Source organism: Kogia breviceps, chromosome X (genome assembly GCF_026419965.1).
Source record: "Kogia breviceps isolate mKogBre1 chromosome X, mKogBre1 haplotype 1, whole genome shotgun sequence".
Classification (NCBI taxonomy): Eukaryota; Metazoa; Chordata; class Mammalia; order Artiodactyla; family Physeteridae; genus Kogia; species Kogia breviceps.
In genome coordinates this window covers 91,873,324-91,897,847 of record NC_081330.1, presented here as the reverse complement: position 1 = coordinate 91,897,847, position 24,524 = coordinate 91,873,324, and the positions used below count along the sequence as shown (strand labels likewise).

Below are 24,524 nucleotides of genomic sequence, written 5' to 3'. Positions count from 1 at the left end.
CATGTTTGGGTGTAGAGAGAGACAGAGGGTATTGTGCCAGAGTTCAGAGTTGCTTATCAGCAGCCTGTTTTGTCTCCTGGAAATGAGGGATAGTCCAATGAGTTATGCTATCTAGGATCAATTTTTAAGAGAAAAGAGAGAGGGGATGGAGAATGCAGACTTAGTTTAGCATTTTTAGGTGGCCTTAGTGCACTCTCCATTTCAGCTAGGCTGATGTATTCATTCCTACCTTTCTTAGTGCCTTTGCCCATTGCCCATTACAGATTTATGATTTCAGGTCAGTATAGCAATACAGTATTACACATGGTGAGAGAGAGACACAGAGAGAAAGAGTGTGATAGAAAAAGACAAACACAACATTTCAATCTTCTTTCTCAAGTTCTTAAATAAGTGGGACTTGTTCTCTCCCAACTTCGCCTAATATACTCTGCAAAAAAATACTCAACTTGTTTAATATGTGCCCTGTAACTTTTTGTGTACTCTAAAACCCCATTTTGGTGGCTGCTCGGCCTTGCTCTTATTTTTCTCAGACTTTACATCTTTCTTGATGCACAGGGCCAGCAGCATCAGCATTCCCAGGGACCTTGTTAGAAAATCAAGTGGTCAGGTCCCACCTCAGACTTAGGGAATCAGAAAATCGGGGGTGGGCTTGCGTAGGCGGCCCAGCAGTCTGTGTAATAAGCCCTCCAGGGGATTCTGATGCACGGTGTGCTTGGAGAACCACTGGTTTAAATAACTTTAATACAGATTTCTGTGTTCCACAGGATGATTTTTAAGAGTCAAAATTTCCTTATGTGTAAACTGCCTTTTTAGTCTCCTTTGATTTTTTTTAACTTAATAGACTTTTTTTGGGGAGCAGTTTTAGGTTTACAGAAAAATTGAGTATAAAGTACAGAGTTATCATATACTCCCCCCACCCCAGTTTCCTCTATTACTAACATCTTGCAGTTAATATAGTACACTTGTTACAATTGATGGACCAATATTGATACATTATTATTAACTGGAGTCCATAGTTTATATTAGGGTTCCCTCTTTGTGTTTTATATTCCATGGGTTTGGACGAATGTATAATGACATGTATCCAGTATTAGAATATCATACAGAGTATCTTCATTGCTCTAAAAATCCTGTGTGCTCGCCTGTTCATTACTTCCTCCTCCCACACCCCTGGCAAACACTGATCATTTTACTGTCTCCACAGTTTTGCCTTTTCCAGAATGTCATATAGTTGGAATCATACAGTATGTAGCCTTTTCAGAATGGCTTCTTTTACTTCTTTTAGAATGCCTCCATATCTTTTCGTGGCTTGATAACTCATTTATTTTTATCACTGAATAATATTCCATTGTCTGGGTGTACTATGGTTTGTCTATTCATTCACCTACTGAAGAACATCTTGGTTTTTCCCAGTTTTGTCAATTATGAGTAAAGCTGCTATAAGCATCTGTGTGCAGGTTTTTGTGTGGATGTAAATTTTCAAATCATTTGGGTAAATACCAAGGAGCGTGATTGCTGAATTGTATAGTAAGAGTATGTTTAGTTTTGTAAGAAATTGTCAGCCTTCCAAAGTGAGTGTACCATTTTGCATTCCCACCAACGATGAATGAGAGTTCCTGTTGCTCCACATCCTCCTCAGCATTTGGTGTCAGTATTTTGGATTTTAGCCATTTTAACCTGATGTTGAACATCTTTTCATATGCTTGTTTACCATATGTATATTTTCTTTAGTTAGGTTCAGATATTTTGCCCTTTTTTAAATTGCATTGTTTGTTTTCTTATTGAATTTTAAGAGTTCTTGGGAATTCCCTGGTGGTCCAGTGGTTAGGACTCTGCACTCTCACTGCTGAGGGCCCAGGTTCAATATCTGGCTGGGGAACTATGATGCATGGAATATGTGTATGGAATATGTCTCTATTTATTTAGATCTTTTACTTCTTTCATCATGCAGATCTTGTACACATTTTATTAGGTTTATACCTAATTATTTCATATTTTTGGTGCTAATATAAATGGCACTGTGTTTAATTTTTTTATTTTACAATTTTATTATTGGCCAAACCTAGATGTATGATTCTGGAGCTAAGACTTAGCACTGCCCTCAAAGAGTTTATAATCCTTGGTGGGTGGGATGAGGGAGCAGCTTGATCCTCACATTTTACAAATGTGAAAACTGATATTTAGAGAGGCAGAGGAGGAAGGGACACAGGACTGGGTTTCCTGACAACCAGTCCTGAACTTTTTCCTTCTCTCCAGTCCTTTATGTGTATTTTCCTACTATGCTAGGGGTTTACATCTCACTCCATCAGTTGAGCTTTTGATACTAGGGCATCTGTTTAGGAAAACGCTGCCAGGTTCTCTATAAGAGTGGTGTAGAAAGAGACTTCATGACATGATCTATTCCTAGATAACATGCATCGTGGAGAGGCTTCCTGCCCTCCAAGCCCGATGACTTTCTGGGAATCACTAACATTGTTATAGTTCTCTGATGAGTATCTCTATAGCCACAATCTCCAATTGAAAAGCTTTATTATAAACTCTGTCAACTACCCCAGAGTGGCTGTTCATGATACAGGCAAAAAAGATCATTTCCTATGGTGTAAACTAATGTTGGAGATTTTCCAGGCTAGAAGGAGTAATGATTTCTGGTTCATTTAGTCCTCCCCACAGCAGCACATTTTACAGCTCTAATGGCATTGTGCTTTTAATTTGAAATTCCATTTGTTCATTGCTGATATACAAGAAAGTAGTTGACTTTTGTATATTAGCCTTGTATCCTGCAATCTTGCTAGAGTTGCTCATTAGTTCCAGGAGTTTTTTTCTATGTAGACAATCATGTCCTCTGTGAACAAAGACAGTTTTATTGCTTCCTTCCCAAACTGTATACCTTTTGTTTCCTTTAATTGTTATTGCATTAGTTGGGACTTCTAGTATGATGCTGAATAGGAGTGGTGAGCACAGACATCCTTGTCTTATTCCTGGTCTTAACAGAAAAGCATCTAGGTTCTTACCATTAAGTTTAAAATGTTAGCTCTAGTTGAGGAAGTTCCCCTTCATTCCTGGTTTGCTGAGAGATTTTTTCATGAATGGATGTTGGATTTTTGTCAAATTCTTTTTTTTTTTTGCATCGATTGATATGTTCTTACGATTTTTCTTCTTTAGCCTTGTTGATGTAATGCATTATACTAATTGATGTTTTTAATGGTGGACCTGCCTTGCATGCCTGAAATAAATCATACTTGGTTATGGCATATAACTCTTTTTATACATTGTTGGATTTGATCTGCTAATATTTTGTTGAGGCTTTTTGCAACTGTGCTCATGAGAGATATTGTAGTTTTCTATTCTTGTCTTTGTCTTGTTTTGGTATTAAGATAATGCTAGTCTCATAAAATGAGTTAGGAAGTATTCTCTCTGCTTCTATTTTTTGAAAGAGATTGTGGAGAATTGATATTTCTTCTTTAAATGTTTGGTAGGATTCACTAGGGATTCCATCTGGGTCTGGTGCTTTCTGTTTTGGAAGGTTATTAGTGATTCAGCTTATTTAATAGATATAAGCATATTCATTGATCTATTTCTCTTTGTGTGAGTTTTAGTAGATTGTATTTTTCAAGGTATTAGTCCATTTCATCTAGGTTGTCAAATTTGTGAGCATAGATTTTCTAATAATATTCCTTTATTATCTTTTTAATGTCCATAAGTTGAATAGTGATGGTTCCTGTTTCATTTGTGACATTATTAATTTATATCTTCTCTCTCTTTTTCTTAGTTAACCTGGCTAGAGGTTTATTAATTTTATTGATCTGTTAAAAGAACCAACTCTTGGTTTTGTGGATTTATTTTATTGATTTCCTGTCTTCAGTTTCATAGATTTCTGCTCTAATTTTTATTATTTATTTTCTTGTGCTTACTTTGGGTTTAATTTGCCCTTCTTTTCCTAGTTTCTTAAGGTGGAAACTTAGAGGGTTGATTTTAGACCTTTCTTCTTTTCTAATATATGCATTGAATGCTATACATTTCCCTCTAAGCGCTGGTTTTGCTGCTTCTCCCAAATTTTGATTTTAAATTTTCATTTACTTCAAAATGTTTGTTAATTTCTCTTGTGACTTATTCTTTGACCCATGTGTTATTTAGAAGTGTGTCCTTTAATCTCTAAGTATTTTCGGTTTTTCCAGCTACCTTTCTGTCGTTGATTTCTAGTTTAATTCCATTATGATCTGAGAGCAAACTTTGCATGATTTCTGGGTTTGTTTTTAATTGTTAAGGTGTATTTCAGGGCCCAGAATGTCATCTGTCTTTGTGAATGATCCATGTGAGCTTAAGAAAGTGTAAAAAGAAAAGAAAGTGTATTCTGCTGCTGCTGTTAGATGGATTCTATATTTGCCAACTTGATTCAGTTGGTTGATGCTATTTAGTTCAGCTGTGTATTTACTGATTTTCTGGTTCTGGATCTGTCCATTTCCAGTAGAGGGCTGTTGAAGTCTCCAACTATAATGGTGGGTTCATCTGTTTCTCTTTGCCATTCTGTCAGTTTTCACCTCATGTATTTTTATGCTCTGTTGTTAGGCACATACACATTAAGGATTCCTATGGCTTCTTAGAGAATTGACCCCTTTATCATTTTGTAATGTACCTCTTTATCCCTGATAATTTGCCTTGCTCTGAAGTTAGTTTTTTCTGAAATTAATATAGCTACTCTAGCTTCCTTTTAATTAGTGTTAGCATGGTTTCTTATAGACAACATAGTTGGGTGTTGTATTTTCATCCACTATGGCAGTCTTTGCCTTTTAATTGGTATATTTAATAGACTATTGATGTTTAAAGTGATTACTGATATGTTGAGTCCACATTATCTGCCATATTTGTTACTGTTTCCTATTTGTTGCCCTTGTTGTTTTCTTATTTTATCTTCCACTTTCTTTGCCTTCTGGTTTTAATTGAACATTTTGTATGAGTCCATTTTTCTTCCTTTCTTAGCATATTAATCATACTTTTTCCTTTCCTTTTTATCTTTTTACTTTTTTTAGTGGTTGCCCTTATGTTTGCAGTATACATTTACAACTAATCTAAGTCTTCTTTCAACTAACACAATTCTACTTCATGAGTAATAATGCAAGTACTTTATTTTCAGAGTATTCCCACTTCCTCCCTCTGTCCCTTATAACATTCCTGTCTTTCATTTCACTTATCCATAAGATATCATCAGTGAATATTGTTGCTATTATTATTTTTCACAAACTGTTATCTGTAGATCAGTTAAGAATTGAAAGATATTTTATTTTACTTCAATTTATTCTTTCTCTAGCACTCTTCCTTTCTTTACATAGATATGAGTTTCTGACCTCTATCATTTTTCTTTTTTCTAAAGAATATCTTTTAACATTTCCTGCAAGGCAGGTCTACTGCTGACAAATTCCCTCAATTTTTGCTTTTCTGAGAAAAGTCTTTATTTCTCATTCAGTTTTGAAGGATAATTTCTCTGGATTCAGAATTCTTGATTGGTGGCTCTTTTAAATACTTCATATTTTTCACTCTTCTCTCTTCTTGATTGCATGGTTTCTGAAGAGAAGTCTGATGAATTTCTTATCTTTGCTCTTCTATAGGTAAGGTGTTTTTTCCTCTGGCTACTTTCAAGACTTTGTCTTTGATTTTCTGCAGTTTGGGTATTATATGCCTAGTTGTAGTATGTATGTATGTATATATTTATCCTCCTGCATGTTCTCTGAGCTTTCTGGACCTGTGGTTTTTATTGCTTCATTATTGCCTCATTATTATTGCTTCAAATATTTCTTTTGCAGCTTTTCTTCTTGTAATTCCCTTTATGCGTATGTTACACCTTTTGTAATTGTCCCACAGCTCTTGATATTCTTTTCATTTTTTTCATTCTTCTTTTCTCTTGGCATTTCAGTTTTAGAAGTTTCTATTGACATTTCTTCAAGCTTGCTGATCCTTTTCCTCTGCTGTGTTCAGTCTGTTGATGCATCTATCAAAGACATTCTTCACCTTTTTTACAGCATTTTTCATTTCTAGTATTTCCTTTTGATTTTTTCTTTTAGTTTCCATCTCTCTGTTTACATTACCCATCTGTTCTTGCAAGTTGTCAACCTTTTCCAAGGCCCTTAGCATATTAATCATAGTTATTTTAAATTGCTGTTCTGAAACTTCCAACATTCCTTCCACATCTGACTCTGGTTCTGATGCTTGCTCTGTCTCTACATGCTGAGTTTTTTTTCCCCTGGTCTTTTAGTATGCCTTGGAATTTTTTTTGAAAGCTGGAATGATATACTGGGTAAAAGTAACTAAAGTAAATAGGCCTTTAGTGTGAGATTTTATGTTTATCTGGATGGGGGTTAGGATATGTTTACTGTTTGCTGTATCTGTATGTGTCAGAGGCTAAAATTTTCTCTAATGTCTTTGTTTTTGTCTCTCATATGTATTTGGGTTTTGCAGTTCTTATAGTTGTATTCTCCTATTGTTATTCATGAGCCCTGTTGATGTGTTAGTAAGGCATGAAGGAAGGGATGTGTTCTATAGTCCTATGATTAGGTTTCAGTCTTTTAGTAAGCCTGTGCCCCCTTGGCTGTGAACTTCACAAGTGCTTCTCAGTTTTATTTTCTTGTTTTTTTCTCCTTTACGTGAGACAGGAAGGCTGCAGGGAGCTAGACTTCAGTTTTCCTTTCCGCTAAGTTGGTTAGGCGTTAGTAAAATAGTTTCTCTTGAGAGCCAGCCTTGTAAAAAGAAGAGAATGCCCTGTTCATTTTCCTTCCCCTACTGGAAGCACGAGGGGATTTTTCTCTGGTCTTCACTAGGCCTTTTTGAGTTCTTAACTCTCAAATTTGTCCACACTAAGCCTCTAGCTATTCTTCAATTACAGTTTAGGTTCTCCTACCCTGGCACTGGTTCTCAAAGAGGGTTCCACTAGTGTAAGCTATGATTCTCTGTATCCGCCTGTCTGTCTCCCTAAGTTTGGGGACAGTAGTTTGTCCTGTAATCTGAGTTCTCTGATGGATCTAAGGAGAGTTGTTGATTTTCAGTTTGTTCAATTTTTTCTCATTGTGAGGATGAGAATGAGAACTTCCAAGCTGCTTATTACATGCTTGACCAGAAACCAGAAATCCTCCTTTAGTCTTTATTTGAATATGTGCATCCACCTTTTTTATTACCTGTATCAATGATGACACAGATTTGTTCCTCTGTTCTTTTCACTTCATTTTATTGCATACATTCCCTGATGCAAAAAGTTATTTATTTTAGTACATATTAATTAATCAATTTTGTGTCTGTCCATGGTCAGAAATAACTTTGCCTGGTAACCACATCTGGAATGAATATCCTATTCTGTGTTATTTTAAAAATCAACCCTAATAAAACCCATTTGGAATTTATCACAATGTGGTATATGTTGTAATTGTACATTGTTTTCCATTTTGATATCTAGCAATCCCTCAATTATTTACTAAAAAGTGTTTGATTCTTCCCTTATAGTTGTGTTGCTTCTGGTTTATCAGCTATTAAGTTTTTAAAATAGTGTGTGTCCACTGCTAGAATCTCTATTCTTAATCCAGTGTCATAAGATTTTGATGATTGTTTCTTTGTAGAAGATTAAAATCTGACAGGTTATGTTTGCCATATTTACTTAAGAAAATATATACACTAGTATCCTTGCCTACTTATTCTTCCAGGTGAAGTTCACTGCCAATCTTTCAAGTTATCTAAAGGATGCCATAGGGACTCTAGATTAATATATAGTTGTAATACAATTCAAATTATTATCTGTTTTGTTCTTACTATATTTAGACTTTCTAGCCAAGAGCATGATACTTCTTTGTTGATTTATGTCATTCTTTATTCCCTCCTACTTGGATTTCATAAATTTTACAGCAATATTGTGTTTCAAGTGTATGTCTCTATCATAAATAAATTATTGTATTTTCTAGTTCTGTGATAGTACATGGGAATGCAGTTGCTTTTTGTCTATTTGCCTTATAATTTGTGAATTCATTTATTACCTTCAGTTATTTTTAGTTAATATTCTTAGAGATGTATAGATATGTATTCATGCAATCCAAACATCAAAATATATTTCTTCCTTTCCTATATGCATTCTTCACTTTTTTCCTCTTAAAGTTTTCTTTTATCATGTTAAATATAATAGGCAACAGAAGGCATCATTATCTTCCTGTATTAAGGGGAATGAGATTTTGCTTCTTGGTTTTAATTTAAATTTTCTGTATCATGTCAAGAAACAAATTTTCCACCTGGAATATTTTAAAAATATTTTAATCTGGAATAAATATAATTTTTTAACATCTGTTATGACATATGTTGAGATAATTATGGCTTTTAAAATTTTATTTGTTAGTCTGATAAATGATGTCGACAATTTCCCTTGTGATATCAGTCTTGTGTTCTTGGAATAAACTCTCCTTATTTATAGTAGGCAAATCTTTCAATGTAATGCTGTATTTCAGTTTCTTAAAGTTTATTTTGGTGTTTTACTAATATATTCCAAAATGAAAGTGATCTATAAAATATAAGTGGTGTCTTTGTCAGGCCTGGCAGGCTTTTGTCCTTGAACTTCAGGGTGCTTCTATAGCCATCTTATTTGTCACTCTTGAAAGCCTTTCTATCAGAGTGTTATCATATTTGAAGAATCTCTGAGGGAATTCCCTGGTGGTCTAGTGGTTAGGACTTGGCACTTTCACTGCAGGGGCCTGGGTTCAATCCCTGGTTGGGGAACTAAGATCCCGCAATCTATGTGGCACAGCCAAAAAAAAAAAAAAAAAAAAAGAAAGAAAGAAAGAATCTCTGAGATAAAACTGAAGAAATGCTAAGGGACACTAGCATATTATTATTTTAATTTCTCTGCATTTTGAAAACCCCTTTCCCCCTTTTCTTTAATAAATTATCTACTTACCAATATATTTTGCCATTTCATCTGTTGGGATTCAATTTTAATGATTTGAACAATCTCTTTATATATCAAGGCTATTTCTCCTTTGGAAAAATATTTATAGGAAATATTAGTTTGTCGTTTGCTTCACTTCCACTTCCTTCATCTGTTAACACGGTCTCATCTGACTGGTTTGTCCTCTTCCTCCTTCTTACTAGTCATGAGTGTTGCCCAAGTATGGTTTCTCCATTCTGTGTTCTTTCTCTCCTTTAACAATTCTCAAAGAGTGGTCTGTGCTTCCTGAGACCCTTTCATGGGGTCTGCAAAGTCAAAACTATTTTCATATTAATATTAAGACTTTCTTTGACTTTTTCATTCTGATTTTCTCATGAATATGCAGTGGAGTTTTCTAGAGGCTGTATGACAGGTGCTGATATCATTGCTCTGATGGCTAATGGAATATGTGTCCTCTTAAGGCAGACATTAAAAAGATTTGTGGGAATTCTCTGGTGGTCCAGTGGTTAGGACTCTGAGCTTCCACTGCAGGGGGCCCAGGTTCGAACCCTGGTCAGGTAACTAAGATCTCACAAGCAGCGTGGTGAGGCCAATAAATAAACAAATAAATAAAAGTAAGAATGAAAAATTCAAAAATCTAAAAAATTAAAAAATGAAAAGATTTGCAAAATGCCTCTCACTAATTTTTTTTGGAAAATATAGATTTTTTTTCCCAAAAGTTAATGTTAACATATAATGGGATGAGAATTATTATATTTAAATACATTAATAAATATTTATTTTGAACATTTCTGGGTTTTGATTTCTAATTCAGTAAATATCTATAGATAGAACCCATATAAATAAAAGCTCTTGGGCTTCCCTGGTGGCGCAGCGGTTGGGAGTCCGCCTGCCGATGCAGGGGACACGGGTTGGTGCCCTGGTCCGGGAAGATCCCTCATGCCATGGAGCGGCTGGGCCCGTGAGCCATGGCCGCTGACCCTGTGCGTCCGGAGCCTGTGCTCCGCAATGGGAGAGGCCACAGCAGTGAAAGGCCCGCGTACCGCAAAAAAAAAAAAAAAAAAAAAAAAAAAAAAAAAAAAAAAAAAGGCTCTTTAGGTCCCTCAATAATTTTGAAGACTAAAGGGATCCTGAGACCAAAAAGTTTGAGAACTGCTGTTCTCGTACTGCCTGCTCTGAGTTCTGTTTTTTCTCATAACCCCTACTTGTCTGTGAGGGTGACTCCCAGATGAAGACCACACTGTGAGAAGAAGCACTGATATTTCCTCCTGGGACTTTTTACTTGAAATTTTGACAGGTAGAGAAGGTGCCTTGGGCTGAGGATTGGCCCAAACCTCTGAAATAAGGCACCTCAGAGACTACTGTCCAAGATTTGCATTTCATTTCTGCCTCTCAAAATAAAGTAACTAAAACTGGAATTGGAGTATAAACTAGATTATTTACTGAGCTCTCTCTTTGTGTCAGGCACTTAGGAACACAGATTTACGGCACCCTGTCCTCAAGTAGCTCAAAGTATAGTGGGTAGAAAAAGGGTGATTTTTATGTATGTGCCAGTTCTTATCACCTTCAATGTTATACTTAGGATTGACTTAATGTTCTTTCTTTTAAATGATAAGACAATACTTGTATCTTGGTAGGTTGTATAAGGCCTCTCTTACCCTTTTTTCCTTTTGCATCCTCCCTTTTCCACATTTGTGGTAGCTGGCATATGTTACGTACATGGAATGCCATGTGCAGGTCAACAGTTATCGTTCTTGAACCAAAATAAGAAATAGAAAAGTTTATTGCTTCTTTGTGCTTGTTAGCATTGGAATATGCGATATACCTCATATTTTTATTTGAAGGGTCATGTGTATCAGCCTGCCCATTGGTTTATACATTTGCTTTCGCTAAATGGGCTAGTTGAGACGGAGGTATTAATTTGTTTGTACCAACATGTGTTGCTGTCACTAGTTAAACAAGATGCTAGTATGCCATACCACAAATTAGCACCATCCCACCCCATCCCCACCTGGCTCTTTCAGTACAGCTGTTGGGAATATGCACTCCTCCTCCCCTTTTCCCCCTTCTTCCTCCATCCTAAATGTCCTACATTGAAACTGGAAGTGGTGAACTGCCTTCCTAGCCTTTTCATCCTCTCTCTTCCAGTCCACTGCTGCCACACTTACCTCCTAAAATTATGCTTTTATCATGTTGCTTCTCAAAAACTACAGTGACTCCATTGGCCTCCCAACCATTTGCTCACATACAGCTACCCTGTCCTCTAGTCAAGCACAGATGCCAGCCTCATTCTCATCTCAAGCCTTTGGCCATTTTGTTTCCTGGTCCTCGAATACCTTCTTTCCTCCATGAAGCCTTCTCTAGCTTACAATCTCCCTTCCATTTTCTAAATGCCAATTTCACTTTTATTCTAACAGTTTAACACTTAGCTGTTGTATAATTACATTATGTGGAAGTTTCCTCCCCAACTAGATCATAAATTCTTGAGAGCAGTGACAGGGTAACAAATGCATTTTGTATCCTTAATCCTCTACCCTCATAGTGCAAGGCATAGATTTATTGAGTATTGGCTATATAAACATGTTGACTGGCTATTAACCACTCCTCCCCAACTAGAATCCTCCTCAATAAGCATTTATTGAATACCTTCTCTGGAACAACACTAGAGTTGTTAAGACCACAAAAATGAGGAGGATATGGTGTAGTCACAAGACTGAAGTGGAAGAGATTATGCAATCAGCATAGATGTCTGAACAAAGGGGGTGTTGAGGGAAAGCCTGTTTGAGCTGGCCCTAGATGGATTGAAGGGGATTTCACCAGGCTAAAAAGAGGATGGGGTCTGGATGGGATTTCAGATAGAATATATGGCCTGAGCAAAGGTATGGAGGTGTAAAAGTACATGGCCTATGTGGAATATAATAAATCTATGGCAGGAGATAAGTCTGTCTGGGTAGATGGGATCTATATTTGATAGGGCTCTGAATACCATACAAAGAAATGTAAACTTGACCCCAAAGGCAATGGGGAACCAGCTTATGATTTTAAGCAAGAAGGTGACAAAAGGCACTGAAAGTGTCAGCTATGTAATGCAGATATCAACCAAACATTTTTCCCTGTTTGCCCTCCCCCCATAACCCTTCATTGTATGACAAGCCCTATAGTAATCCACTAGTTGGGATAATAAATCAAATCCTGTTACTTTGTTCCTGGTCTACCCTAAATTCTGGCTGACCTCAGGCTTGTGACCATCTAGAAGTTTGATTTATTCCAGATGTGCCATTCTCTGGACTGACATGTCATAGGGAAGCCCTAGAGTGGTATGGAAAGAGCAATAGGCTTGGAGTTCAACTAAATGCAGGATCAAATCTCAACTTTGAGGAACTTTAAATTATTTCCTCATTATTCTGCTGCTTTAACTTTTTGTCTGGAACTTTTTTTTTTTTTTGCGGTATGCGGGCCTCTCACTGTTGTGGCCCCTCCCGTTGCGGAGCACAGGCTCCGGATGCGCAGGCTCAGTGGCCATGACTCACGGGCCCAGCCTCTCTTCGGCATGTGGGATCTTCCGGGACCGGGGCACGAACCCGTGTCCCCTGCACTGGCAGGCGGACCCTCAACCACTGCGCCACCAGGGAAACCCTGGAACTTTTTTATATCAGTAAAATAAAACCAAAGACTACCAGAATGGATTATCCACGGGCAAAATATCACTTTGAGTTTTACTGATTATGTTTTTTATTTCTTTGTTGAACTCCAGTTTATTGCATCTGTTTTTTTTGATCTGCTTGCTGCTTCTAATTTTCTTTTGTTGACCCTTTATTTCTATGTACTTATTAAGGAAGCACTTTATAACCCAAACACTGAACCAGATAGCTGTTCCATGAAATGTTTGAAATGAGGCAGCTCAATTTAGCTGGATTGTTCTGTGTCAGTGGGTTACAGGAAGGAGTTTGTAAGGTCCTAATGGGGAAACGGAAGAGTTTTCCAGCTTCTCCTTTGTTGAGTCTTCATCTTGTAGCGTCATTATTTTGTTTTAATGATTTCCCAGAACAATAGGTACACCTTCTGAAAATATGACTACAGGACATATTCCAAAGCCAAATATAAATTATTTTTGGACTCCCCATATTTTTTCTTCCTATGATTTGTGTGGCTAATGTAGAGTTGCTGGAACTGTGTATTTTAAATCATTTCCTGAATGAAGCACATAACCAGTGAAGAGAGAGGGAAAGCGTTCTGCATCATTTTGCAAATTTTCTTGCCTACTTTCAGTGCTAGTCACTGGAATTCACGGGCGTTGGATGAATTTAAACAGAAAGAAAATCTCTCAAGTTCTTCTCATCAGGTAAAATGGTGCTCGTTTTCCATTAAGATTTAAAGAAACCTGGAATACCTACTTTTGAGATTGCTTTTATAGGTTCGTTGAATGTAGTAAATCCCAGAGTTAGACAAATATTAAGTGCAACTATTAACTCTGATGCCACCTACATTTAAAAGGGAAAGTTGATGTGAGGGGTCAGGGCAGGAAACATGCCTTGTTTGGATTTTGTTATTTGTGTTTAGGCTAATGTTATTTCTGCATGTTTTTCATTTTCATCCTGTTGAGTTTGAAGCAGCAACAGAAGTGTCAAATGGAATTCTTGGGAATTAAAGACTTGGAGCTTGAGATAGAGATGAGGGCTGGAGATAGTAGGTTTCATTAAAGGATAAGATAAAGTAACTCAGAGTAAGGCAGGTAAGGATCTGTTATCTCAGTCAGATCAAGAGCAAAGTAGAGAGACTAATTTTTTTCTTAAATAAAGCTTAAAGACATTTCTTCCTGGATGCCAGGAGGGAAGACTGAGAGATTCAGAATTTCCTATGTATAATTGGTAATAGGAAAAAACTGCTAAGGATCCTGTGGTAGTCAGGTTAGACTTGGAAGCGGCGGCAGAGGCCGCTTTTGTCACCTTCTTGCTTAGAATCATAATTCAGAAGAATTCGTGTAAGTGCATTTTTGCAGGTGTGCTCAGAGAAGGGGCGTGAAGGAAGCAGGATAGAGCAGGAGGAAGAGTCTAGCAGGGCTGAAGGATTGGCTGGCAGCGAGGGAGCTGGGCTAAAGATGCAAAGCATGGATTCTTAGTATCCTAGGTAACATTTGATCCACATAGGAAGGTTAGAGGTTTTGTAGCTGAGGGAATGGTTTTACAATAGATAATTTTCTAAATTATTAGTACCTCTGGGTAAATGACCCTACCTTCTCCACCTGACCGTATGTCACCATGGAAGCATGGTAATGTTCCTGGAGAACCCGTTGTTTAGATTCATGTCTGCACAGAGTTCAAGCTATTGGTGTATACTAAAGAAGGTTGTTGAGAATGTGTTTCTTTTATTTATATTCATCCTTATCCACAAGTGAATGGCAGATTTCCCTTAGAATATCTGTCCTCTTGATTTCAGTCATCACCTTGATGTTGATAACTCCCAAGTCTTTGCCTCTCAATCTTCATCTCATCTGGCCTACGCAGCATCATTTCTGTATCTGTCCCACTATCCCACAATGCTTCATACATAATAGGTGGTTCATAAATGTCACTCATGCTGACCTCCTCCATCAGGCTGACCTCTTTATCATAAGTGAGATGTTGTGAAATTGAACACATGATTTGGAGCTTACCGTCTTTTAAAAACACTAACGGGGCAAGTTACCTAGTCTATCTGAGCTTTGGTTTCCTCATTTGCACTAGGAGTGCTAATGCCACAGCTTAGGAACGCTGGAAAAATTAAGTGAAAGAGTTCACTTTAAGTGCATGGCCCAGGGCCTGAAAATTAATTGAAGTCCTGCTAAATGTTGGTTCTTTCTCCTTTATGCTCAATGTTTAAAATATTTAACTGCTGTGATTCCAATTTTTTAGGCCTAACCTTTAATTAATTAATTTTTAATTAATTAATTAACTATGGCTGTGTGGGGTCATCATTGCAGTGCATGAGCTTCTCTAGTTGTGGCGCATGGGCTCTCCAGTTGCAGTATGTGGGATCTTAGTTCCCCAACCAGGGATCAAACCCGGGCTCCCTGCTTTGGGAGCACAGAGTCTTAACCACTGGACCACCAGGGAAGTCCCCCTAAAGTTTAATTTAACGTATTTGGTCTTTACCACATTCTCGCACATAATTCTGATAACCCAGAGTAAGAAGTTTCTTAAAAGAGTATTATTTAAGGCTTCCCTGGTGGCGCAGTGGTTAAGAATCTGCCTGCCGATGCAGGGGACACGGGTTCGAGCCCTGGTCCGGGAAGATCCCACGTGCCGTGGAGCAACTAAGCCTGTGCACCACAACTACTGAGTCTGTGCTCTAGAGCCTGTGAGCCACAACTACCGAGCCCACTTGCCACAACTACTGAAGCCTGCGTGCCTGAAGCCCGTGTTCCACAAGAGAAGCCACCACAATGAGAAGCCAACGCACCACAACGAAGAGGTGCCCCCGCTCGCGGCAACTAGAGAAAACCTGCACACAGCAACAAAGACCCAACGCAGCCAAAAATAAAATGAATGAATGAATGAGTGAATGAAATTTTTAAAAAAGTATTATTTGCCTAATTGAATAGAACTTTGCTGACTATTAAACTTGATCAAGATTCCATCAAAAACTCCGGGGGGCAGTGCTGCAGGGCTAGATAAAGTTGGCTGCAATGCTGTTTTTTTTTAAAAAAAAGATCAATATACTAAGATTTTTTTAAATAAAATTTTATGATCTGAAGATTCCCACTTGGGATGTGGAAAGTGTTTCATCTTTAATATTAAATTCTTGAGCAGAGAACAACATTGAACAGCACAGTATGCCTCTTTTTCCCAGTATTTCTGTGCATCTATATTGTGTTAAGAACTCTGGGAGAGCCAGAGGCATAAAATAATATTTTTCTACTCCCAGATGGCTAGCACATTTCTCAATACTGCTGTCTAGTTTTTATTTCAAATTTTTATTTACTTGTGAACTCCCATGAGTTTTGTATGCATGTCCTCATTTGATTTGCTTATTTGCAATGGTTCTCAAAAAACCAATATCAACTACATGGTAAGGGTAGCGGTATGTTATATCTGGAGGGTAACTGACTATGCTAAGTAGTTTGTATGTCTATACTGTCAAAATAAGAGCACAAAAGAGGACATACGAATAAGTGGTAACCCAAAAGGTGAAAACTACCCAAATGTCCATCAACTGATAAATGGATACATAAAATGTGGTATATCCATACAATGGGTGTTACTCAGTTCTAAAAAGGAATGTAGCACTGATACATGCTACAGCATGGATGAGCCTTGAAAAAATTATGATAAGTGAAAGAAGCCAGACACAAAAGCCCACATCTTGGGCTTCCCTGGTGGTGCAGTGGTTGAGAGTCCACCTGCCAATGCAGGGGACATAGGTTCGTGCCCGGCCGTGGAGCGGCTAGTCTCATGGGCCATGGCCACTGAGCCTGCACGTCCGAAGCCTGTGCTCCGCAACGGGAGAGGCCACAACAGTGAGAGGCCCGCGTACCGCAAAAAAAAAAAAAAGCCCACATCTTATATGATTACATTTATATGAAATATCCAAAATCATCAAATCACAGACACAGAAAGAGAATAGAGGTTATAAGGGGCTGGGGTGGGAGGGAGATGGGAAGTTATGTTTACTGGGTAGCGAGTTTCTGTTTGAGATGATGAAAACTTTCTGGAAATGGATAGTGATGATTGCACATCATTGTAAATGTGCTAAATGCTACTGAATTGCCAGTTTAAAATGGTTTAAATGGTAAATTCTATGTTATGTGTATTTACCACGATAAAAAAAGAATAAGTGGTCAGGGGCGTGGAAGTCATTGTAATAAGCCTCCTGTTTTTTTTTTTTTTTTTTCTGTGCAGGAGCCATGGATAACAGAGGCTTTCAGCAGGGGAGTTTCAATAGCTTCCAGAGCAGCTCCAGTGATGAGGACTTGATGGACATACCAGGGACAGCTATGGATTTCTCCATGAGAGATGATGTTCCTCCCTTAGATGGAGAAATAGAAGGTATCATTACTGCTGATGACAATTTATCTTTTAAAAAATTATTTCCAATGTACATACAATAACATTTATCTATCTCCTGGCACACAGTCCTGTGAATTTTAACACATGCGTAGATACTTGTAATCACCACCACCGACAGGATACAGAACAGTTCAACACCCCCAAAGAATTCCTTCTTATTACCCTTTGTAGTGGGACCTCCCCCACCCCCAAGCCCTGGTAACAACTGATTTGTTCTCTGTCCCATAGTTTTTCCTTTTTGAGAATGTCATATACATGGAGTCACATAGTTTCAACTTCTGAGACTGACTTCATTCACTCAGCTTAATGCCTTGGAGTTTCATTTAAGTTGTTCATTCCTTTCTCTTGCTGAGTAGTATGCCCCGGAGTGGGATCACTGGATTGTGTGATAAATGTATGCTGAACTTTGTAAGTAACTGCCAAACCATTTTCCAGAGTGGCTGTACCATTTTGCATTTTTGCGGTACGCGGGCCTCTCACTGTTGTGGCCTCTCCTGTTGTGGAGCACAGGCTCCGGACACGCAGGCTCAGCGGCCATGGCTCATGGGCCCAGCCGCTCTGCAGCATGTGGGATCTTCCCAGACCGGGGCACGAACCCGTGTCCCCTGCATCGGCAGGCGGACTCTCAACCACTGCGCCACCAGGGAAGCCCTCATCATGGTTTTAATTTCATTTCCCTAACGGTTTATGATGTTGAACATCATTTCATGTGCTTATTTGCCAACCTTATATCCTCTTCGATGACGTGTCTGTTCAAATCCTTTCCCCTTTTTATAGTTGTTTTCTTACTATCTGTAATATATTTATAAAATGAGAATTCCCCTTATCTATTATTTGGTTATGCAGTAACGTCATTCTCTTCATTGGCTGCATACAATTTCATGGTATAGTTGTACCATAGTTTACTTAACCAAGCTTCTATTGATGCACATTTCAGTTGCTTCCAATCTCTTGCTATTACAAACAATGCCACAGTGGACAACCATGTGCGTGTGTGTGTGTGTGTGTGTGTGTGTGTGTGTATCTTTTAAGTGTATGAGAGCATTTCTGTAGCATGAGTGTGTAAGAGTGCTTATTTCCCCTTTCACCAGCCTTGCTGGTGCTAAATATTATAATTTTTTTTTCATCTTTACAATATGATAAATAAATAAATACATCCCTATTATTGTTTTAATTTTCACTTTTTAAAATTAATGAGCTTGAGCATATTTTCATGTTTATTAACCATTTAATTTCTTTTTCTGGGGAATTCCCTGGTGGTCCAGTGGTTAGGACTTTGCACTGTCACTGCCGAGGGCTTGAGTTCAATCCCTGGTCAGGGAACTAAAATCCCACAAGCTGTGTGGTCTGGCCAAAAAAAATTTCTTTTTCTGGAAGTTTCCTGTTCATATGGTGTTCCTGTTTTTCTAATGGGCTGATTATCTTTTCTTATTGTTTTATAAGAGCCCTTTATATTATTATTATTAATCTTTTGTCTAATGTAGGTTGAATATGTATATTTTCTATTTCTGGTTTGCCTTTGTTAACTTTGTTTATTTAATCTACAAATATTTTAAAATTTTTGTATAGCTAGGTATATAACCTTTTTCTTTTATGACTTCTGAGTTCCTTGTTGTAATTAGAAAGGACTGTATCACTTTAAGATTAAATTTATATACTTTATTGTGTGGTTCTTTTTAAGTGATTGGGATTGCCATTCTCAAAGTGAAATCAGGGGACAAGAAACTACTGTCAGAATTCATTATTTAGCAAATTTGTATTAAGGGCCTATGACATTACAGATATTTTGCTAGGTTCTGGGAATTAGCAAGGCTTTAAGGCACCATCCCTGCCTTCATGAAGTTGATTCTAGCTAGCCTAACAGGCACATAAGTACTTATGATAGTACCTACCTACTTCTTAAGAGTTGTTTTCAGGATTAAATGAGATAATAACATATAAAGTGTTTATGTACCCAGCATAGAGTTAATGCTCAATAAAATGTTAGCTATCATAATCATCATCATTATTATGTCTATTATAACCCTGTATTACAAGGACTTAGCAGAGGAAGAATTCTGTGTGTGTGTGTGTGTGTGTGTGTGTGTGTGTGTGTGTGTGTGTGTGTAGGATTGGAAAAAATTTCACAGAAAAGGTGTGTTTGAGAAGGGCCTTGAAAGGTAAGTTATTTGGTAGGAGGAAGAGCATTTGAGGCAGAAAGCAAGCTTTTACAGAGATAGCAACAGGCATAATATACAGAGGTATAAAAAGGCAGAATATAAGCCCAAATAAGTAAATTGGGGCCTGAATGTCATGCTAAGAAGTTTGAATTAACCTTATTGTCACTGTGAGGATAAAACTCCTTCACATACTCGTTCAACAAATACTTTTCCAGCACCTGGTATAAACCAGGTACTGCTATAGGCACTGGGAATACAATGGCAGGATTAACATAGATAAGATCCAGGCTGATCTGGAATTTAGATCTAGTTGGGTAAATAAACAGATTCCCTAGTTAATTACACATTGTGATAAGTATGAGGATGGAAATAAACTGAATGACAGTAGATAATAACTGGGGAATACCACAAGAGTTGGAAAGGTCAGGGAAGGCTCCTCTGAGGGGAGGTGCCCAACTTGGGATGAATATACAGGTAAGAAAACCACAGGTTGAAAAGGATAACAAGAAATTTGCCTCGTAAAGGTACCTCAGGGCAGTGACAGTAGAAGAGAGCCCCTGAATTTAAAGTTCATAAAAGAAAGGTACTCATGGTTTGGTATTTAGTGGGTTTTCCTATTTGCCTACTAATATAAAAGGGACATGTGTGTATCATGTCCATTTATGAGTACTTACAACCATAGTGAGTCAGTCATACCAATTACTGGCTCTAGTGAAGTGGTCAGTTAGGGTATCCATTAGCTTAAACTGGCTACCTCTACTTAAGCCTTCTGGCCAAACCAGAGTGGTTTAGCTTAGTTATCATCATTGCTTCTAATGAAAAGTGATTTCATATGGCATCTGTATGACCAAAGTAGTTTTTCTGTGTTCACGTTGCTCTCGGTAGGTGATTGGGGCCAGTATCCATTATTCCTATTTAATAAACTAGAAAACTGAGGCAGACGAGATTTTGACCTTTCTTATGATTGTGGAATATAGTTTTACATGAGTAGTCAGTCCTTCACCACTTTTCACTAGCCTTTACAGGAGAATTACTACTTGTGGTTTCCAAGGTCTGACTGTATAATAATGAGGCTGTTTTCCATGAGCCACACACAAAAATCAGTCCACTTACATACAATACTCCATAGTGATATAATTTTCTTGCTTTGCTTTTTATTTTATTATTATTATTTTTTATTTATTTATTTTTTTTGCGGTACGTGGGCCTCTCGCTGTTGTGGCCTCTCCCGTTGTGGAGCGCAGGCTCCGGACGTGCAGGCTCCGGACGTGCAGGCTCGGCGGCCACGGCTCACGGGCCCAGCCGCTCCGCGGCATGTGGGATCTTCCCGGACCGGGGCCCGAACCCGCGTCCCCTGCATCGGCAGGCAGACTCTCCACCACTGCGCCACCAGGGAAGCCCTGCTTTGCTTTTTAATTGTTCTTATTTTATTTAATGTTTTCACATGGGATTTCCTAGTGAACACAACAACAGAAAAAAAAGGTCATAAAGTCCTTGATATTTGGTGGTGAAACTGTGCATAAAATATTACATTTTGTACCAGGCACAATGGCACGTACTAAAAAGATTAGTTAAAAGGAGCTTGAAAGGCAGTAGAAGTGGTCCTTGTTTTCCAGATGGCTGGAGGGATTGATTGATGAGTAATGGATAAATAAATTATGCATGGCATGGTTAAATGCATCTGAGGTAGTGTTATAGTAGTCTGTAAATTAGAAGAAACATAAACACAGAGATCTGAAAGAAGGGGAGGAGGAGGCAAATAGAAAAAGGGTTTGAGTAACAGGAAAAAATTCAGAGCTATTCTCATAGTGCATCTGTTCTCACTTGCCTGCCTCCGCAGCCTGGAACTCCTGGTCAGCAATTCAGCAATTCATTCATTTATGGAACACCCAGATACGAACTGTGTTGTTTTGGTAATGTTTTTCGATTCTCTTTTCCCCCTTGCTTCCTTGTCTTTCTCCCTAGCATGCCTTGCTGCTACTCCCTAACTGTAGAATGAGGAGACATTCCTGGCAGAGAGAGCAGCACAGGTAAAGGCACACAGCAGCATGAGAGAGCATCTTCTGCTCAAAAAACAGAGTCTGTGTGTCTGAGGCCTGAGAGTCCAAGAGTGGGGATGGTGAGAGTTGGAGCAGGATATAGGTTAGGAGATCTAGTTAGAAATCTAGGTGGGGTCCAGATTGTCTGTGCTTTTGGACCTCATCTTGTAACCAAGGAGTCACCAAATGATTTAAAAGCAGAGGAATGATATGATCAAATTGGTGTTTTAGAGAATTTATGGCAGTGTGGAAGATAGATTCAGGGGAAGAGTATGCTGGAGACTGGAAGCCCAGTTAAACTGTTATTTTTGAACAATCTAGGCAAAAGAGCAAAGGCCTGAATTAAGGCAGCAGGAAATGGAGAGGGGGAAAGAATAAGTTCTGGAGAAATTTCAGAGTGGGGATCAATAGGACCAATTAGACATGGAGAATAAACCAGAAGAGTCACAGATGACTTCAAAGCCCAGGTGAAGTATGCCAGCCTCAGCATAACCTCCCGACGTCCCAGGGAAAGGAAAAACTTTTAAAATGAAAAACATGACGGTGCATGAAATCCACCATGGAAGCTGTGAAACAGTTCTGTTTGTTCTGCTCCGTGGTGAAGAAAGATCATAGTATTCCTTCAGAGAGAAACAGAAAACATCTTGGGCTTCAGCTCATGGAGAATCCCCCCTTCATCATCTCAGTTAGGCTCTCCCAAACTGACTCATTTGTGTGGATGGTGCCAGGAGGAGAAGGAAAGGGAATTTGGGAACGTCACCCTCATAATATTCAAACTTCCCTAAACGCTTAGCCTAGGAGAACTGCAATTGTTATCACTGCTTTTTGAGCTTGAAAAAAAGAAAAAGTAGCCCTTATCAAAAGCTCTGTGGGGCCATAAACCTCACCTGTTTTAATATGCTGACCCCATAAAATGAGGCCTATGATGATGGTCCACAGGCTTTAAAGGCTTCCTTTAGGTTCCTTAATGGGAAAATACCTGGTCAGATTTCAGAATGTTATGCCCTCTAATCTCTCCCCCATTTATATATTTATATTTTTGTCTTAAGTATATGTTTTATTCAGGTCTACTGAGTTTTTACCTAATGTCCCATCCAGGACACCACATTATATTTAGTCGTCGTATCTCCTCGGGCTCCTCTTGGCTGTGATGGTTTCTTAGACTTTCTTTACATTTGGTGACCTACCTTGACAGTTTTGAGGATTACTGGTCAGGTATTTGTAGAATGTTGCTAAATTGGGATTTGTTTGATGTTTTTCTTATAATTGGACTGGGGCTTTGGGGAAGAAGACTAGAGGTAAAGTGTCATTCTTGCCACATCATATCAAAGGTATATACCATCAATATGACTCATCACTGCTGATGTTCACCTTGATCACGTGGCTGAGGTAGTGTTTGTCAGTTTTCTCCACTGTGAAGTTACTCTTTTTTCATCCTTTCCATAATGTGTTCTTTGGTTCAGGAAGTCACTGCATAGCTGACACTTAAGAATAAGGAAGTTATTCTCTACCTCCTTGAGGGTGAAGTATCTACAGACACTATTTGGAATTGTTCTTCATCGGAGATATTTCTGTTCTTTCTCAGTTATTTATTCAATCGCTTATTTATATCAGTAGGGATCATCTGTTTAATACTTTGGGCTATAATCCATTATTACTTTATTTTATTCAAAATTTTCTAACTTTGCATTTGGAGCTCTTTCAATTGGCTCTGCCTCCCCTTGATATACCCTTGTCACTGTGCAGGTTTCTTGAGCACTTACTTACTTTCTGGTACTACAATATGCTCCAGGCCCATGTTATATATTTCCTGCCTCAGTCCTAGAATCAGCCATTTCTCCAAGGAGCCCTAGTTCCTTTCAGCGGAGATTGGTATTAGAAACCAAGATCTGGGCACAAGGTGTGCTTTTTTCTGTTGGGGTGTTGTTGCTTCTTGGCCCACTCAGTAAGAAAATATAAATATATGTGTATACTGACCCACATATTTACACATATCTGTAAATAGATTATCTGTATGTAACTATCTGCATCTATATTAAGCTAAACATGAGATCATACTGGTGTCTCTAACTGTAATCCGTTACCACGTGAATCATTCTTGCCTCCTCCCCTTGCATGTCTGTAACCTTCCCTTCCAGGTAGTGAGAAACATGGCTCCCACCATCCACCATCCAATATTTAACTGTTCATTTCCAGTGTACATGCATGGTTTCAAATTGTTAACCCATACCCTCCGTGGGAAACTACTTTATCAACTACAGTAAAGTGCTTATACAAAATTCTTTTGCCTTTAGTCTTACAAACTCCACTCATTTCCAGTTACTTGGGTCAGCATATTTTTCCTTTACCCCTTTAGTGAGGCTGTTTCACCAATTTGTAATATAATTGGATTATTTTGCCACATTCTGCATTCCATCCTGGGATTTTTTTTAATTGCATACATTAAGGTTCACTCTTTGTGCTGTAAAGCTCTATAGATTTTGGCAAATGTATAGTGACATGTATCCACTATTACAGTATCATGCAGAATAGTTTCACTGCCCTAAAAAATCCCCTGTGTCTTACCTATTCAGCACCCTTTCTTCTGAGCCCCTGGCAACCATTGATCCATTTTCATCTTTATAAATTTGTCTTTTCCAGAATGTCTTTATAAATGGAATCATACAGTACATAGACTTTTCAGATTGGCTTCCTTCACTTAGCAGTATGCATTTAAGGTTCTTCCATGTCTTTGTGTGGATTGATAGCTCGTTCCTTTTCATCCCTAAATAATATTCCATTGTCTGGATATACCACAGTTTGTCTATTCATTCACCTACCTACTATAGGACATCTTGGTTTCTTCCAACTTTTGGCAATTATGACTAAAGCTGCTACAAACATCTGTGTGTAGGTTTTCCTGTGGGCATAAGTTTTCAAGTCAGTTGGGTAAATATATAGATACAATTTCTGGATTATATGGTAAGACTATGTCTGGTTTTATAAGAAATTGCCCAACTGTCTTCTAAAGTGGCTGTACCATTTTGTATTCCCACCAGCAATGAATGAGAGTTCCTGTAATTCCACATCCTTGTGAGCAATAGGTATTGTCAGTGTTTTAGGTTTTAGCCATTCTAATAGGTGTGTAGTGCAATCTTGTTGTTAATTTGCATTACCCTAATGACAAATGATGTTGAACATCTTTTCATTTGCTATTTGCCATCTGTATGTCTTCTTTGGTGATGTTCAGATCTTTTGATTTTAGCTCTTTCTCATTTTCTAATACATACATTTAATATTATAAATTTCTAAGTACTGCTTTTTGCTGTATCCCACAAATTTTGTTATGTTGTATTTTCATTTTCATTTACTTCAAAATGTTTTAAAATTTGTC

General features: G+C 38.1%; 1 protein-coding gene across 2 annotated transcripts in view; it reads left to right on the top strand.

Moving 5' to 3' along the window:
* Positions 1-24,524, top strand: part of CLCN5 (chloride voltage-gated channel 5) — a 146,749-nt gene that overhangs the window by 89,326 nt on the left and 32,899 nt on the right. Inside the window, exon 3 of one of the 2 annotated variants that reach the window (XM_059049723.2) lies at positions 16,786-16,932. In XM_059049723.2, coding sequence (XP_058905706.1) covers positions 16,786-16,932 — 147 coding nt within the window. Of the gene's footprint in view, positions 1-16,785; positions 16,933-20,956; positions 21,026-24,524 lie in introns of those variants that run through there. The other variant, XM_067024066.1, reaches the window with a different exon arrangement.